This window comes from Erithacus rubecula (assembly GCF_903797595.1).
Source record: "Erithacus rubecula genome assembly, chromosome: 20".
NCBI lineage: Eukaryota > Metazoa > Chordata > Aves > Passeriformes > Muscicapidae > Erithacus > Erithacus rubecula.
The window spans coordinates 3,796,333-3,814,250 of record NC_136672.1 but is presented as its reverse complement, the minus strand read 5'-3'; the positions used below and the strand labels follow the sequence as shown (position 1 = coordinate 3,814,250).

Sequence of the window (17,918 nt, the reverse complement as noted above, 5' to 3'; positions counted from 1 at the left end):
GGATCTGCTTTCATCCCAAGCATCCCTCAGTGAGTCACCAAGGCAGGGCCCAGTGCTGCTGGCTGGGACTGAGCTCTGCTCCCTGCCCCTCTCCTCACCAGGGCAGCAGGGCCACAGCCCACGGCCACAAGACACCTAAAATCATGGATTTCAGCCATTATTTGTCACTTCTGTGCCCAGAATCTCTTCAAGAACAGTTTTGCCACACATGGTTTATCATTCCCTCCCCTGGCCCAGCTTTCCCAGCCTGTGCTGACCCCTCCAAGCAGGGACCTGTGGAGCAGATCAGAGACCAGACTTTCAGGCCATCTATTTCCCCATCCCATATTTCATGCTAGCCATGTATCATAAACACCACTAACGTTTCCAAGGGCCCTCACAGCATCTGAGTGAGGGCAGAGCAGTTGTGTTCATCATCCTGGAAGCCTCCTGAGGGGAAGGCACACACCACAGTCATGCCCACCTGGCACAGGTCACCAGGCACAGCCACGTGCCCTCCCTGCATCCCTGCCCACGGCTCAGCCTCATTGGAGCCACCCATGGAAAAGGCAGCTCCAGGTCAGTGAAACACAGATGCACTCAGAAATAATTTTGTAAATATTCCTCCAGGGCATCAGCAAGAGCTCCTGGGGTCTCTGTGAGCTGCATGCCTTGGGAGCAGTGACAGCCAGCAGGGCTCTGTTCTCATTGCACCATGTACAGCCTGAGGGCTGAGAAATCCCCACCTTCGGTGCTCCTTCAGAACAAAAAGCTCTGGATCACATCACTGGGGAGTCTCCCCAGCGACCCATTGCAGAGCTGCCCAGCACCTCTGTGAGGAGCAAGTGGAGCCAGCACAGCACCAAACCAAACTCTTCACCCCCTTCTCTCCTGCATGTCCCTGCCTGGTGGCACAGGCTCTCCAGCCCAAAGCCCCGGGCTGCTGAAACTCCCACCAAAGCTCTCAGGAATGCTTTGAAGTGGCTCAGACCACAGGAGAAAGCACAAGCAAGAGAGATGGCCAGAGGGATGAGAAGGTGCCACCCACCCTCTGTAGAGGCAGGATGCTCCTGCAGGTAAATCCCCATCCAGGGGCACCGGGTGCTGCCAGCACAGCCCTGGATGGGGCACGGAGGGTCTGGGACACGGCAGCCACGGGAACAGCCTGCCCTGGATGGGGCACGGAGGGTCTGGAGCAGGGCAGCTACAGGAACAGCCTGCCCTGGATAGGGCACAGAGGATTTGGAGCAGGGCAGCCACGGGAACAGCCTGCCCTGGATGGGGCACGGAGGGTCTGGAGCAGGGTAGCTACAGGAACAGCCTGCCCTGGATGGGGCACGGAGGGTCTGGAGCAGGGTAGCTACAGGAGCAGCCTGCCCTGGATGGGGCACGGAGGGTTTGGGACAGGGCAGCTACGGGAACAGCCTGCCCTGGATGGGGCACGGAGGGTCTGGAGCAGGGCAGCCACGGGAACAGCCTGCCCTGGATGGGGCACGGAGGATTTGGAGCAGGGCAGCCACGGGAACAGCCTGCCCTGGATGGGGCACGGAGGGTTTGGAGCAGGGCAGCCACGGGAACAGCCTGCCCTGGATGGGGCACGGAGGGTTTGGGACAGGGCAGCCACGGGAACAGCCTGCCCTGGATGGGGCACGGAGGATTTGGAGCAGGGCAGCCACGGGAACAGCCTGCCCTGGATGGGGCACGGAGGATTTGGAGCAGGGCAGCCACGGGAACAGCCTGCCCTGGATGGGGCACGGAGGATTTGGAGCAGGGCAGCCACGGGAACAGCCTGCCCTGGCCACAGCTCCGCTCCACCCTGCCTTGAGCGCTTCCTCTCGGCGCTGCGGTTTCCCTCCCAGCGCCGATGCCCAGCACCGCTGGGAACGCCCAGGACGAGAGGAGGGTGAGCTGGGCTGAGCTGGGCTGAGCTGTGCCATGGGCTACCTGCGAGGACAGACACATCGCATATGCCAGTCCGGGCTCTATTTCCCTGCCTTGTCCTGGTCACCCCGCCATGCACAGAGGGGACAGCACGCAGCCTGTCCCTGTCCCTGTCCCTACAAACAGCCACAGCCACCCCCAGCAGCTCCACGGGCCTGGGAGCAGTTCTGAGAACCACTCAGACACGCAGCACTGGGCGGGAATTGCGGGGAAATCGGGAAATTAAATGGAGTTATTCATTGCTCTGCCTCTCCCCCCACGCACGGCCAGCGAGGTGAAACCCACGGCAGCGCTCCAGCACAAAGCAGGAACCAGCCCTGCAACACGCAGGATGGGAGGGCAAAAATCCGGGGAAGACACTTTTTGGCAAGCAGGAAAAGCTCCGCCACAACACACACACACAGACACACACACACACAGAGCCAGGAGCCAACCTTCGGAGCAGAACCGCGTCTCCATGCCAAGAGCTGGGCGATTTTCCTGCCTCTCCCCGCTCGCAGCTCTGAGCTCACAGGCTCAGCATTCATCCCCCCGGCACATGGGAGCGGAGGGGGGAGACAGGGGCTCAAATGAAATCCAGACCTAGAGAGCAGTTTCTTCTTCCCCCCTGCTTCCCCCTTCGCCCCCCTCCCGGCTTCTGCTGGAATCACCGTCTGTCTCCAGGGCTCAGGAGGATGGGAAAAAAAAGGAGAGAAAAAAAAAAAAAAAAAAAAAAAAAAAAAAAAAAAAAAAAAAAAAAAAAAAAAAAAAAAGAGGGGGAAAAAAAGAGGAAAAAAAAAGCAGAAGAGAAGTATTGCGAAAAAAAAATAATTGAAAAAAAAGGAATCGGCTGAAATCCACCCAGAGCGGGGCTGTTCCTCTTCTCAAAGTACAGAAGCTGCTGCAAAGGTAGGAGGGCAGGGGCAGAATATAACATATTAAAAGATCAATAGCCTACCTGAAATCCGGTCCCTCTCCATTACTACGGGATATATTTAGCATCCGCGTGTCACGGCCGTCCCTTTTTTCGGTGGCGTCCCCTTCTTTCCCCCACTCTCCCTCCCTCCTTGCCTTGCCTCCTCCTCCTCCTCTTCCAAAAAAAGCTCTTTGTCTGGTCTAATTTCTTCAATCTGTTGCAATCATGAATGCATCCAAATTACCACATTTCCATGTGCTGATCATATGTTTGTGCTCCAAACTGAAGTAGCTTTGTCTCTTTGAAATGAGAAAGAAGAGTAAGAGAGAAAGAGAAAGGAGGAAGAAGAAAGGAAAAGGGGGTACATGACCCGAAAAATCCTGTAACTCCCTGAAATACTCCACCAGGCGCAGGAAAACTGGAAATCCCGAGTCCTCTGTAAAACAGTCTTAAAGCTACAGCATGCGAGTGTCCAGGGGAACGCTCCAGCCTCCACAGCTCCCTCTTAACATCCACCAGGAGATGCTTAAGGAACTTGGCTGTTCACAACAACAGAGCGAACAACTCATCCAGCTTCTCAAATCTCTCCCCACTTCCCCAGCCTTATTCTGCGGCTATTTCCTCTGTCCCCTCCTCCTTGCTTGGCTCCAGCATTTTAAAAGGGCGCAGATCCTGCACGCTCCCCCCCCTTTTGCCAGGTCTGAAGTTTCGATTCATGCATAAACTATTCGGCTGATGAAGGCTGACTTCACTCCCAGCTCAGCATCACGGGCTGCGGCTGCTGCTCCCCGGCGGGACCGGCTCACGTCCCCCGCTCCGGGGAGCCCCTCGGGCACCGCCGCCGGCCCGGCCCCGCTTCCCCCTCTGCCCGGAGCAGCTGCAGCATTTCCGACCCGCAGGAGCCGCAGTGACAGTCCCTGCCCGGGCAGGAGCTCTGAGTCCTGTCCCCGGGGGCGCGGCGCAGCTGAGGTGGGATTGGAGAGCAGATTCCGCTCGCCGGGATGCGCGGGCAGGGCATGGGGAGCAGCGGGGGCAGAGCGGCCCTACAGAGCCCGATGCGGCCCTACAGAGCCCAGTGCAGCCCTACAGAGCCCGGTACAGCTCTACAGAGCCCCGTACAGCCCTACAGAGCCCAGTGCAGCCCTACAGAGCCCAGTGCTGCCCTACAGAGCCCGATGCGGCCCTACAGAGCCCAGTGCAGCCCTACAGAGCCCAGTGCAGCCCTACAGAGCCCGGTACAGCCCTACAGAGCCCAATACAGCCCTACAGAGCCCGGTGCAGCCCTACAGAGCCCGGTGCAGCCCTACAGAGCCCAGTGCTGCCCTACAGAGCCCAGTGCAGCCCTACAGAGCCCGGTACAGCCCTACAGAGCCCAATACAGCCCTACAGAGCCCAGTGCAGCCCTACAGAGCCCAATACAGCCCTACAGAGCCCAGTGCTGCCCTACAGAGCCCAGTGCTGCCCTACAGAGCCCGGTGCAGCCCTACAGAGCCCGATGCGGCCCTACAGAGCCCGGTACAGCCCTACAGAGCCCGGTACAGCTCTACAGAGTCTGGTACAGCCCTACAGAGCCCAGTGCTGCCCTACAGAGCCCGGTACAGCCCTACAGAGCCTGATGCGGCCCTACAGAGCCCGGTGCAGCCCTACAGAGCCCAGTGCTGCCCTACAGAGCCCGGTGCAGCCCTACAGAGCCCAGTGCTGCCCTACAGAGCCCGGTACAGCCCTACAGAGCCCAGTGCTGCCCTACAGAGCCCGGTACAGCCCTACAGAGCCCAGTGCAGCCCTACAGAGCCCGGTGCAGCCCTACAGAGCCCAGTGCAGCCCTACAGAGCCCAGAGGTGCCCTACAGAGCCCGGTACAGCTCTACAGAGCCCGGAGCTGCCCTACAGAGCCCGGTGCAGCCCTACAGAGCCCAGAGGTGCCCTACAGAGCCCGGTACAGCTCTACAGAGCTCGGAGGTGCCCTACAGAGCCTGGTACAGCCCTACAGAGCCCGGTGCAGCCCTGCACAGCCCCGGTGCAGCCCTACAGAGCCCAATGCTGCCCTACAGAGCCCAGTGCTGCCCTACAGAGCCTGGTACAGCCCTACAGAGCCCAGTACAGCCCTACAGAGCCCTGTGCAGCCCTACAGAGCCCAGTGCTGCCCTACAGAGCCCAATGCTGCCCTACAGAGCCCAGTGCTGCCCTACAGAGCCCGGTGCAGCCCTACAGAGCCCAGTGCTGCCCTACAGAGCCCAGAGCAGTCCTACAGAGCCCAGTGCTGCCCTGCACAGCCCAGGTGCTGCCCTCCCCGGTGGGATGCAGGGATGTGGGTTCAGAGATGGGCTGCCCTGCACAGAAGCTTCCACTTGTCCACTGGCCCAGTCAGGCAGTGGGGACACGGCCTTAGCACCTCCAGCAGGTCTGCCCACTGTCAGAACAGCCTGCAGAGCCCTCCTGAGCCATCCCACACTGATTCCTACTGATAATCACCCAGCCAGATGCAAGGGCACAGCCTCCATCCCCAGCACTGGCAAAGAAATGGCTCAAGCCCCATGCCAAGGCACTGCTGGCAGGGAAGGCACAGCTGTTCCACAGCCAGGTGTGCTGACAGGACCCTTGTGTGATCTGCAGGGTTCAAGTGACAATTCTGACTTCAAAAAGCTCACAAGTTCACATGGAAACACCCAAGTGTGATGGCTGTGACACAGCCTGGCACTGCTCTGTGCCATGGGCAGAAGGACAGGTTATTGCCCAGCTGGATGAATAAACCCCCAAGGAAAGACTCCAGGCACTGCTGAAAGCTTTGGACAGCCTGGCCTTACATTCTATCACTTTTCAACATTGAGGATTTGTCCCGTCCAGCAGCCCATGCAGTATCAGCATCTCCAAATCAGAGGGAGGAACAGAGCCAGCCCATCTTTGGTGCCAGCCCAGCCCAGCCCAGCCCAGCAGAGAGCCCCAGGGCTGGGAGCAGCCCCAGGACTGTTTCGGGAAGTTTCTCTCCAATGTCTCTCTCTCCAGCATGTTATTCCCTGGGCAGAGATGTTGAGATTCCTCCCCAAATCCTGTTCATTCACTGTTTGCTAGCAGTGTTCCTGCTGCCAGAGCCCAAGGCACTGGAGGGACAATAAGCAATGTTTTCCCACTGACAGGCTCAAACCACGTTTCCTGCCCGAGAGCTCAGAGGTGCTGAACACAAAGCAAGGACTCGGGGGAGCTGCAGAGTCCCGTGGAGCACAAACCCCACTGCACTGCCTCCAGCAAGCTGCCTCCTGGCCGAGCTCCTGAGCTGGAGAGGAAGGGAAAAACCCCGGGGAAGGATGGAGAAAGGAAGAAGGTGAATGGAAAGGAAGAAGGGATGGGGGCAGTGAACATTTTAGCCTCCAGATTTTAACCCATCAAGAGCCAGGTGGCTGGGAAGGATAAAGGCAGGGCAGATCACCAGGAGGTACTCAGGGAAGTGAACCCAAACTGTGCTTAATGCAATTGAACTTGAAATGCACAAAACCTCCAGGTAGCTGCTCTCATTCAGACCTGAAGTATTCATGCAAATTTTAATGGATTCACTTTAAAGGTGCAGTCATGTGTCTCTGAAGCAATGCTCACAAAGCATTAAAAGGCAAATAATGGGGTGCCTGTGATTGAGAGAGGGGTACCCCGTGCTGGTGATGTCAACATTGGGGTTTGCTCCCTTCAGAGGTGTGTTTCCAGTGACCCTTGTTCCATCCCAGTTCCAGGGTTGGGAATTCCCCATTTTTCTCAGTTTTTGAGAAGCTTCTCAAATTTCTGCTCAAATGGGTGTTCAGTGGTCTGTGCACTGTACAAGTGTATACAGAGAAAGAAAATGTATAACCCATTTTCTAGCAGTAGTGCTAAAGCGTGGGGGAAAGTCAAGCACACTCAAATTTTAGGAAGGAGAAAAATAACTCACTCCCCTAGCCAGGGCTGCCTTCTTGGGGTTCAAACCCCCCCAGGGCTAACTTTTGGGAAAGCCACAAGGAGAGGGAGGAGGCAGGAGCAACTTCAAGGAAACCAAAACCAACCCCAAGTTCCATTTGCAAACAGTGCTCAGACACCAGCAGGAGCCTCAGGGGGCTGGAACAGGGTGCACACAGTTCCCTCACAGGTTTGGACATTGCCAGGAGTGGCAGCCAGCAGGAAGCACTGCCAGGTGCAGAGAAAGCAAGGAAGGAAATCACTAAAAGGAAAGTTGACTGAGCCCCTGCCAGGCTCAGCTGGAGCATTCTCTCTCCCACACCTCTGCAAGGCTCACCCAGCACAGCCAGCCCCCAGCCAGGCCAGAGCTGCTCCTGCTGCATGAGCACAGGGAGGAGCAGGGCACAGAGCCCAGGGCACCCAGGAGGGGTTCAGGACTATTGTCACTGTCACCAGCCACAGCAGAGGCACAGACACCTGCAGCTGTTCAGGCTGATCTTATTTGCTGTTCCTTGTCTGCCTCTCCGGTTTTATGCTGGGATTATATTCCTGGGGAACTTTACCTGACAGAAAAGCTGTGGTTCTTTTGGGTTTGTTTTTTTTTTTTTTTTTTTTTTTCCTGCCTAGTTCAGCTGACCACTTCCACCATGGTTTTAGCACATCAGCCAGGTATCACCTCATAGCCCCAGCCCTGAGCTGGAGAGGATGAATGCTACAAGTCCATTCAGGGATCAGAGTGTCAGGCTGCACTGGGAAAGGTGCAGGAAGCAGCCAAACACCTCCAGGGCCTGGAGAGAGAGGAGAAATGGGGGTTCAGCTGGTTCTTTTACAGGTTATCTCAGTTATCTGCAGCACTGGATATCTGGGAGGACAGTGTGGCAGAGCACAGCATTCCTAAATCAAATTATGTTCAGTGAAGCATTTTCACAGGAGGAAATACAGGTCCAATCAAGTGGTCCAACTCAATCAAGTGGTACTCAATTATATTCCCTCTATGCCTTTTACCCCCAGGCTGGACCAAGACAGCAATGAGAGTATCTGAGCCTCCATGGACTGTTTGCTTCAAAAACCTTTCTTTTACATTTTTATCAGCCTTGATGATGGGGAAGAAAGCAAACATTGGCTAAAACTGTCTTTTTCATTTAGGAAAAAATATTGAAGCCAAACTTAGGAGATGCTCCTCTTTCCAAGGGAGGGAGTCCCACTCTCAGTGCTCTTTGCCAGGTGTTTCTTTGCCTCCCACTCCATCCCCCTCTCCCACTGGGCAGACAAGGAGCTGCCCTGCCCAGGGCTGCAGCTCTCCACATGTGCTGCCCAGCACTATTTTGCCACTCCCTGGCTATTTCTTAGGAAAACCTCGATTTGTTCAACACAGAGGAACACAAATCACTCAGCTCCTCCTGAGTCACCACCTTTCCTAAGCCAGAGAGCCAGCCCAGGACACAAAGCTCATCACCACGCAGAGCTGGGGTGGCAGTGGCAGCAAGGGCAGCAGTGACAGCAGCAGCACATGGCCCCTCCTGCCCCAGCCCTACACAGCCCCTGAGATGATGCCCGAGTTCCTCAGGGATTTGCCTTTAAGGACAGTCCCTGTCAGAGCTCTCCTCTCTCTGCCTGAGAGCCTCAAGCTGCTGGAAATCCTGTGCTCCTCCCCAGGCTCTCTGCTCACTCTTTAACACTCCTGTGCTGAAGAATTCACAGAGTAGAGCGAGAGGAGAGGCAGGACTGGACACTCCTCACCCTCCTGGGAGAGCAGGAGGAGTTTCAGATAAATATGAACTCTTCCACAATCCTCTGCTGATGTTTTCCTTCCTGGACCCCTCCCTCTCATTAGTCTTGCCCTCTTGACTCTCCTTGAGAGCCCCAAACAGGGGGGGTCACTCCACACCTGTGGTTCCTCCCTGCTGGGGAAGGCAGAGCCCCATGGGGCACTGCTGAGCTTGTTCAGCTTGGGTGGGACCCCAGCTGGGTCACTGTGCCCAGCTCTGAGCTCCTCAACATCAGAGAGACATGGACTTGCTGGAGAGAGTCCAGAGGAAACCATGAAGAGACCACCAGGGCTGGAGCCCCTCTGGAGCCAGGCTGGGAGAGCTGGGAGTGACCTGGAGAGGAGAAGCTCCAGGGGAGCTCAGAGCCCTGCCAGGGCCTGAATGGGCTGCAGGAGAGCTGGAGAGGGACTGGGGACAGGGATGGAGGGACAGGACAAGGGGAATGGCTTCACATGGGCAGAGGGCAGGGTTTAGTCTGGCTGTCAGGAACAAATCCATCCCTGTAAGGGTGGGCAGGCTCTGGCATGGGTTCCCAGAGAAGCTGTGGCTGCCCCATCCCTGGAAGTGCTAAAGACAAGGTGAGGAGGGGTTCAAGGCCACTGAGCACTCTGATGAAGATGAAAAGCTGCACAATTTCTGGGCACTTTGCACAGGAGAGTGGGATGCTGGTTCCTGAACCACTGTTCCTGAACCAGCTCCCTGGCACGGAGGGCAGACCCCACAGGGGACAAACCTGCTGAGATGTGTGTTTCACCTTCTTCAGGTGCATCCCAGACACCTGGATTTTCAGTGTTTCTATTAGGAAGGCCCCAGGAAGGGACTCTGATGGCTTTCACTGTGTTGTTGCACTGCAACACAACCATCATATTCCTTTACCTCAAGTCCCCATTGCTGAAGAAGGGATGATCCACTGAAGGGAAGAAAACACTCCAAAACTGGGCAGTAGACCCTATTTTCATTTAGCAGCAGAATCATCCTGGCCTGGGCTCTTCTGAACATCATAAAACACTTTTCACCAAAAATCAAGCTACAAAAAATTTAAACCAAGAATTGCTCCACTGAGCTGGTCCCTCTTGTGCTTTTTTAAGACCTCACTTACTGCTTTCATGGCTACCAAAATCTTTGCAGAGAGACTTCACACAAGAGAGGCTCTTTTACTCTGGAGGACTCAGGATAATTTCCTTCATCCTTTAAAAGGAGAGAAGGCAAACAAATGAGATAAACCCACACTCCACTGCCATTCTCTCTGCTGCAGCTGGTCAGGCTCTATTGAAAGGGCTCTCAAGGCTTCCTCCACAGATGTCTGGTGCTGAGGTGAGAAATAACCTTGCTCAAGGACTTGTGTTCCTGTCCTGGAGGAGCCACACTGCACTTCTCCATTTCCTTTCCTCAGGGGAGCCTTGTGGACCTTGTCAGCACTCATCAACAAATCTGTGTCACACTCCAGAGTGGGAAACTGTTATCTTGAAACACAGTCAGCAACTGAAACCCCCAAACATTACAGAACACGAAAGCCCAGGTCATTCCTGAAGCACTGATTTATATTTTAAATATGAATTTTCCCTCTGTTTTCCCCACACCAGAGCACACAGAGCCAGGGAAAAGCTCGAGATCTTCCTCCTGACCTGCAGCACCTTTGGGACTCAGTGAGATCCAGCATGGAGTGGATCAGAGGTGTTCCAAGGGAGCAGGAGGAGCAGGCAGCACTCAGCACATCCCCTCTGAGCAGCAGCCAGCCCAGGCACCCAGCACCATGCCAGAATTCCCAGCTGTGCACCCACACTCCCTGCCTGCCTCCTGTGAGTCCCACAGGGCTGTGCCAGCAGCTCAGAGTCCATCAGCACTTACAAAGCCCTGAGTGTGTCCCTGCAGCACACCTGAGCTGGCAGCAGCCTGCTGGCTTTAACCCCTTGCTGCCCGGAGCTGGGATGGCTCCAGAGCTCTGCCTGCACAGGGCACTCTCCAGGCTGGCTGCTGAGTGAGCTGCATCCTCTGTGCTGTGCCCTGGTGAGGAGACAGGCCATGAGGGATGGAGAGACACGTGTCAGGGGAGGGTTTGTCACAGGGAGCCCGAGGGGAGCACGGGGACAGGCTGGCAGGAGAGCTGCACAGCTGGGGTGACCGGTTTGGTGCCTCAGACAAAGGGGAATAGAGGCTGCCCGAAGAAATTCGTATGACCTCATCTGAGGACATGAGAGAGCTCATCCAGAGCCATGAGGCTGCAACCACAGGCTCCAGTTAACCCCTCAGCTGCTCCACCACAGCAAAAAGCACCTCTGTGCTACAAACACACAACCACAGCAGAACTAGGGTTGGAAAAGAATTCCAAGAGTTCACTGAGTCCAACCATTAGCCCAGCACTGCCCTGTTCACCACCAAACCCTGCCCTCGAGTGCCACACCCACAGGACTTTTGAACATTTCCAGGGATGGTAATTCCACACTTCCTTGGGCAGCTTGTTCCAATGCCAAGCCACCCTCCCAGTGAAGACATTTTTCCTGATATCTAATCTAAACCACCCCAGGCACAGCTTGAGGACATTTCCCCACACAGCAGAGATGCTGACACCCCAGTGCAGGTTGTGCATCCCCCAGGTCCTGCTGGAGCCGGGGTGCAGCACTGTCAGCAGGATCCCAGGGTGGAGCAGGGAGCACAGACAGTGCAGGACAAGCTGCAGGTTTGCAGGAGGCTGCAGTGTGCTCAGATGCCACACTGACACGTGTGTGCTGTGCTGGCAGTGGCAGTGCCACTGTGTCTGTGTGACAGCTCTGACAGCACTCCCCTGGGGAAAAACCCCTCACACACCTAATGGCTTTTATAGCACTGAATTTGCTTATGTAACAGCCATCAGGCACGCTCCAGTGGGGAGCCCCGGGCTCCTGACATTCCTTTTGTTTATCTCCACTATTCTGGTTAACCCACAGCCTCACAGAAACCAGTTTCTTGTCCTCTCTCAGACTCCAGGCACAGAGAAGAGATGGTCCTCAGGGCAAGGTACTAAGTCAAGAAGTGGAAACAGCAAGATCTGCTGTCATATCTACCATGAATTTTGAGCAACCCAAATGAGTGAGCCCTGCTGAAATCCTGCTGTCCCTGTTAAAGTGATGATGCCAATTTAAACCATGCCCACAGCTATGTGTGTTCAGCTTCCCACCCACCTGGCCTCACACCTTTCCATTTCAGTGCCCAAGGGGAAGGATCCCTGGACGCACAGGCAGTGCTCAAGGCACAGCTTGCAGGTTCTCTGCTGCTCTGTTTTCCCCAGCTATGAAATAGAGGGAAAAACCAAATAAGACAAGAATCATCTGTGCCTGTCTTGATGAAATTTTCAAGTGAGACTGTAATATTTGAATTTTTGTTAATCCCAGGTAGCAGAGACCTCTGGGGTGCCCTGGACAGTGTGGCAGTGCAGTGACAGTAAAGTCAGTGGGGTCAGTGGGGTCCTAGAGCTCATGCCCTGAACAGAAGCTCACAGGCTCAAACCACAATCTGCACCTTTGAAGCACCTCACTTCTTCTGCATCCCCATCCCACACTGCTCCACCCACTGTGGCTTCTGGCCCAGCTACCACCATCAGCAGGAGGGGTGAACAAGGGGCTTGGGCTGGTGCAAACAACATCTGGATGGGAGTCCCCTCACTTTGTACCCAAGAGAAGCATTCAGGCAGTACAAGACAGGCTGTCCCAGTGAGTGCCCCTTTCAACCCAGAGATTTCCTGCCTCTCCAAATTATGCCCTGCACTTCCAAAAAGCACTGGGACAAGTTGTGGCTGGTCCTCATCCAGCTGCTGACGAGGCAGGAGCGGGGCCGCCGCGCTCTGGCTTTGGGGATGGAAAAGCCCTGCCTGCCCTGGCCCTGGCAGGCTGCCCCTGCTCCAGGCAGCCTCACAAAGGCTGCAACAGGAAAACTGAGGCACCTGCTCCCCTCCCATCCTTTGGGACCTCTGGTGAGCAAAGCACCTGAGCCACAAACAGCCCTGGCCAGAGTGGTGCTGCTGAACACGGCTGAAGGCGCCGTGCTCCCTCCTGCCTTCACCTGCACAGGGAAATGTGCTGCCTTAGCTCAATCAGCAAATCCACCTTTCCATGGACCCCTCCTCGGGCTACCCTTGCCAGGGAAGTTCCTTCCTCTTTAGCAAAAACTGAGCTGTAGGCTGGAAACAAATCAAAGCAGAGCACAGCTGGCTGCCTGAGAGGAACATGATCTCGATTCCTTCCACTCCAACTGCTCTGGGCTGTTTTCTGGCTGAGCTGGGAACACACCACTGCTCCACATGGCAAATGTCAGCAAATATTTCTGTGCTGCCAATTCATCAGGTAGAGCTGTAGGAAAATGAAGTGGGAGTAACTTCCCTGACACCCCATTGCTAACTCGTGCAGCTGACACGCTGGAGGGATGGGACAGCATCCAGAGGGACCTGGACAGGCTCCAGGAGAGCTGCAGAGGGACTTCTGAATCCCCCAGGGGCTTACCTGGGACTACACTGCAGGGTTGGACAAAACCAGCCCCACAGCCCTGGAATTGCTGCTCACAGGGCACTGTGGGTGCTGGGGCCACACAACCCCTCCAGAAGGACAGGAACATTTGAGGCACAGAAGGAAGTTTTCCACAGAGGTCAAAATCTGTTCTGCAGCTTCCTACCCTCACTGCACCCCCCAAGGCAGCACGTGGATGCCTGTGGAGCTCTCTGCATCCAGGAGCTGGTGACTATGGAAATGCACATCACCCCTTTGTTTAGGGTGGCAAAGAGCCCAAAGCATGTGAGCCCCTTGTGCAACGCTCCACTTGCAACCACTGCTCAGTCATCCCAACCCCAATTTATCTTTCACAGGAATAAAAGCTTCTGGGTGCAAGGCCAGATGTGCAGAGGGGAAAATTTGGACCTGAAACAAGGGGAAATTGAGCTGCAGTTATATGGAGTCATAAATATTTACTGCAATGTAAACTGAAGGACTGAACTGTTCATTTGAATTTTTAACTTGAAAAAAAAAATTAAAATTTACAAGGTCTCTCAACAGAAAAGTGGAAAAGTATATAATTAGAGTCTAAGGAAAACAAGCTTGAACAAATGTGCTGTGTCTGTCAATGTGGATTCCCTTCACCCCAGTTCCCTCTGGAGCTGCACCAATTCCCCCTTCTGTCCTGGGATGTCTGTACATGAGAGCAGGGGGTGCCAGGGCTGAGGCAGCAGCTTTGTTTGTGCATATGCACAAGATAAACACACACTTCAGCTCAGAACTACCAGCTCTGCTCTGGTGGCCGAGTTTTGAAGCATCAGCTCTAAAATGCAGCTCAGTCCCGCGGCTGTTGTGAAACTTTAACACTCACACAACACCCAGACTCCTCAACAGTCACCACACAATGATTTTTGGGGTGCAGTGGCTTGGTCTGACCAGCCTGCCAGCAGCAGGACAGTGTCCCAGCTGTGCCACACACAGCTGTCCTGTGCTGAGGAGGGCCAGGCAGCATCCCAGCTCCCAGGGCTGTTCAAGTGCACATTCAAGCAGAAATCTGTGACTAATCCCCACCCCACGTGTGCTGGTGGCTGCTTCCAACAAGGCACTGAAGCCACTGCTCCAGGAAGGCACCCCCAGGGTGGCTTTCTGCTGCCACCCACGCCGAGGGAAAAGCTGAAATCACTGTTTTGATAAGCCCATCTGGGAGCTGAGGCAGGATGTGAGGGCTGAGAAGATGGATTGAAACAGCAAATCGAGCCCAGAGGGAGCAAATGAGTGGCAGAGAGAGCAGGGGGACAGGAGAGGATAAAACCTGAAATAACTGTGTCAGAGCAGGGAGCTGAGGAGGTGAGTGGGGTTTGGGAGGGGACAGGCAGCAGAGAAAATGAGGCAGCAGTGGTGAGGGGAGGTCATCCAGACTGGAATTAGATGAACTTTAAGGTCCCTTCCAACCCAAACCATTCTAGGATTCTGTGATATCAGAGAAGGAAACGTGAAGGAAGATTTCAGAGGCAACAAAGCACCTGCTAATGAGGAATAATGTCTGGGATGTAAAAGCACCTCGATATGGAGCCCCCTGCTTCCCCCAGGGGTCTGACCCAGGGAGCAGCACAGGCTCATCAGAGGGGCTCATACACCCAGCAAAAGGGGCTACCAGAAGGAAAAGCCCAGATCTGGGCTGCCTCAGCTTCCCTTGGAGTATTTTAGATGAGAACAGTGATATTTTCCACTGGCAGACAGCCTCCAGGGCCAGGGCAGCCCCAGCACATCACACACAAACACACAGAGCACACAGCCTCAGGTACTCACAAGCACTGGGAATTCTGCTGCTGCTTTCTCGAGACTGGGAAACACCTTTTGCAAGAAAAACAAACCCTCCCACCTGCTTCCTTCTGAATCAGAAGCAGCTCCCAAAACATTAAGCTGCAATTAGGGCTGTAAATTTAGCCACAAACACTTATAATCCACAAATCTGCACATCCAATAAAAAATAATAGCTAAGGAGAGTCCAAAAGAGCTCCTAATGACCAAAGTGGATTTCAAACACAGGCCACTCCTGCTTTCTGTTACCCTGTGTTGAGTTGGGTTGGAACTTGCTAATTATTGTCTCTGGACAGTAAAGAATATTTTATATTCTCTCTCATAGTTTGTTTGGGCTTTTAAATATATATATAATATATTTATATTAAATAAATAAAAAAAAATAAATATATATATATATATATACTTCATTCTGTTTTTCACATGTCCTGCTTTCTTTCTCCAGCATAGAGAGCTCTGCATTTATCAGCAGCAAGCTTTGCCTTTTAAACCACAGCAGAACATGTGATTTCTGACTGTCACCTCCTGCATTCCCTCCATTTTTCCTTTTTATTTTATTTTTCGTGGGGTGGGGAGGTTTCAAAGAGAGAATTCCCACTTACTGGGGCTTGTCTGGTCGCTGAGCCGCCGAAGTCTCCCGCTGGAGGTCCGGGTGATTCCTACAGCAAGAACAAGGTGGAATAAGGAATCCAGGTGAATGTGGAGTGTGGAGTTTCCTCCCTGCTATCACCCTACCTCTGGCAAGGCACTGCTCTGTTGGGAATCTCCTTTGTGCAATCATCTCTCAGATCCAGGGAGAGGTACGTGTTATTTTAATTAAAAATCCCCTGAGGGGAGATCTCCACCTTTCCCTGAAGATGCCAAACATTATTATTCCAACACACCAAACCCACAGATGTATTTAGGGTTTCCAGAAACACCAGAGGGGACTTTAGAAATCATTATGTGGGACACTCACATCCACCTCTCTCTCCAGGATATTTTATCCTAGAGAGAAGGTGCAGCACATCCTGAGACAGATTTCCTTGCTGGGAGAGGAGGGCACAGGAATTTAAGGATTTGCAGGAGTCCTGCACTTACAGACACTCCTCTCTGGATGGATTGCACCCACATCCTGGAGCACACCATGTGTGGGAGCCCTGCTGTGGGGTCAGGGCAGTGGCACAGGGGATGCAGCTCCCCTTGCACAGCCAGAGAATTCCCAGGTGCCTGCCTGCTCCCAGACTCCAGGCTGACTGCTGACTACAACAACATTTCTAATCCATCATCAGCTTGTTTAATTTCTCTGCCATCCCAGCTGCCTATTTGTAAGATCATAAAGAACTTCCCACTCAGCAAAAACCTGAATTCTCTTTAGAATTCCCATTTAGCTAAAACACAGCAATATGAAACTGCACATGGATTTGTCCCTCAGTTTCTGGGTTTTTTTACACTTTTTACACTTTTTATCTCAACAAAAGTGGCCACAATAAACACAGTGAACCACCTCAGGGGGGATGCTGTATCCTGGAATGTCCCCAAATGTTCTGGTGTCTGGTATGGACATTCCCAGGAGGTCAGGTAGCTCTGGGGTCCTGCTGGAGGAGCAGGGTGGTGTCCAGGATGGACACCAGCTCCAGGACAGTGTCCATCATCTCAGGTACCACAAGCTGCAGCTGCCAAGCCTCAGGAGCTCCTCAGCCCATTCCAAACCCTGAAACCTTGGGCCAGGGCTCCTACCTGCAAACAGGTAAGAAACCCTCAGGATCTGAGGGTGGTGATGTCATTCAATTGTATTATTTAAACTATTTTCTCACCATCCACCAGATCTGTTGGACAAGAAGCAAAGGGATTAAAACAGCATCAATTTAAGATGCAGAACAGCTCTAAACTGTGATTTATAATGGAGTCACAACCTTAAAAACCTTGTCAGCTATAAGAATGCATCATACAAAGAAAAAATATTTTTAAAAAATAGATATATAAAGAAAGAACATATATATATATATAGAATATATATACAGATATATTAGATACATATAGATATATAAAGGTATATATAAGATATATGAAGAAAGAAAAGGCAGGAAAACTTCCATGACAGTAAGGCCTGGAATAGATGGAGGGAAGGGAAAAGAGCTGCCTGGCAGCTGGACATGGAAAAAGCATTTCATGCTCAGAACCGTGTGCTTGTGTATATATATTTATATATATTTCACATGCATGTGTGTGTTTGCTCTCTCCCTTTCCTTTTCTAACATAAAAACCTCTGTGCCTGCAACGTGATGTGGCTGAACCACAGGGCTGGTCCTGGGAAAGGGTGACACAGGGAGAACCCATGGGCAGCACCGCCCTGAGCCTGCCCCCAAAGAGCCCAAAACAGAGGCAGGGCTGTTCCCCCACAGCCAGGAAGAGCCAGCCTGTGTGCTCCAGAGCTTCACCTGCACTGCAACAGGGCAGGCTGCTGCCACACCCCTCACCCAGCCCCACTTTCATCACTGACAGAAGGACAAGGGCTGAAGCTTCTGGGAATTTGTGCATTATAACCAGCATTTTAAATTTTAAACATATTTTTGCTATTAAACCCTTTTCTTTAATTCTTTTCTCCTCTCTAAATGCCTACTGCTTCTTTGGACTCTAGCAAGAATGAAAAGCCACATTTCCTCTGCTGAACAGATTTTTAAACAGCTCTGGTTGAGCCAGGCTGCAGGAGCAGTCACATCCCAGACAAGGTGCAGTGCTGAAACCCAGCTTTTGGAACTGCTTAGAAAAGCAGAGAAAACCATCCCTGATGGGTGGCAGGCTGAGGAATGCAGATCTGCAGCCACGCTGGGCTGGTTGAAACAGCCTTTCATGTTCAAAGCCTCCATTCAGTCTGCAGGGGCAGGAGGAAGCTGAGCAGGGAGCTTACAGGCTTGGACAGGCTCACATCTAGGAAATCAGCTTTATTCCTTCAGCTTTATTCCTTCAGCTTTATTTCTTGTTTCTTTATTTCAGTGGAAAAACACACATAGGGCTTGGAGCATCCAGCACAGGCACTGAGCACCCGTGCCCTGGCTGAGCCTGTGGTTTAATGCAAACCTTCCTGAGGATTTGTCTTCTCCCAGGTTTTCTCTGGGGAGCTGGAATTACCCCTCACACCCTTTTTGCAAAGCTGAGT

At 53.3% G+C, this 17,918-nt stretch overlaps 1 protein-coding gene across 6 annotated transcripts in view; it reads right to left on the bottom strand.

Annotated features, from left to right (window-relative positions):
* SEPTIN9 (septin 9) overlaps nucleotides 1-17,918 on the bottom strand; it is a 130,901-nt gene that overhangs the window by 92,154 nt on the left and 20,829 nt on the right. For 4 of the 6 annotated variants that reach the window (XM_079323430.1, XM_079323434.1, XM_079323429.1 and 1 more), the window contains one exon: nucleotides 15,382-15,438. In XM_079323430.1, coding sequence (XP_079179556.1) covers nucleotides 15,382-15,438 — 57 coding nt within the window. Of the gene's footprint in view, nucleotides 1-2,354; nucleotides 2,553-2,857; nucleotides 3,434-15,381; nucleotides 15,439-17,918 lie in introns of those variants that run through there. The other 2 variants (XM_079323433.1, XM_079323432.1) reach the window with 2 other exon arrangements.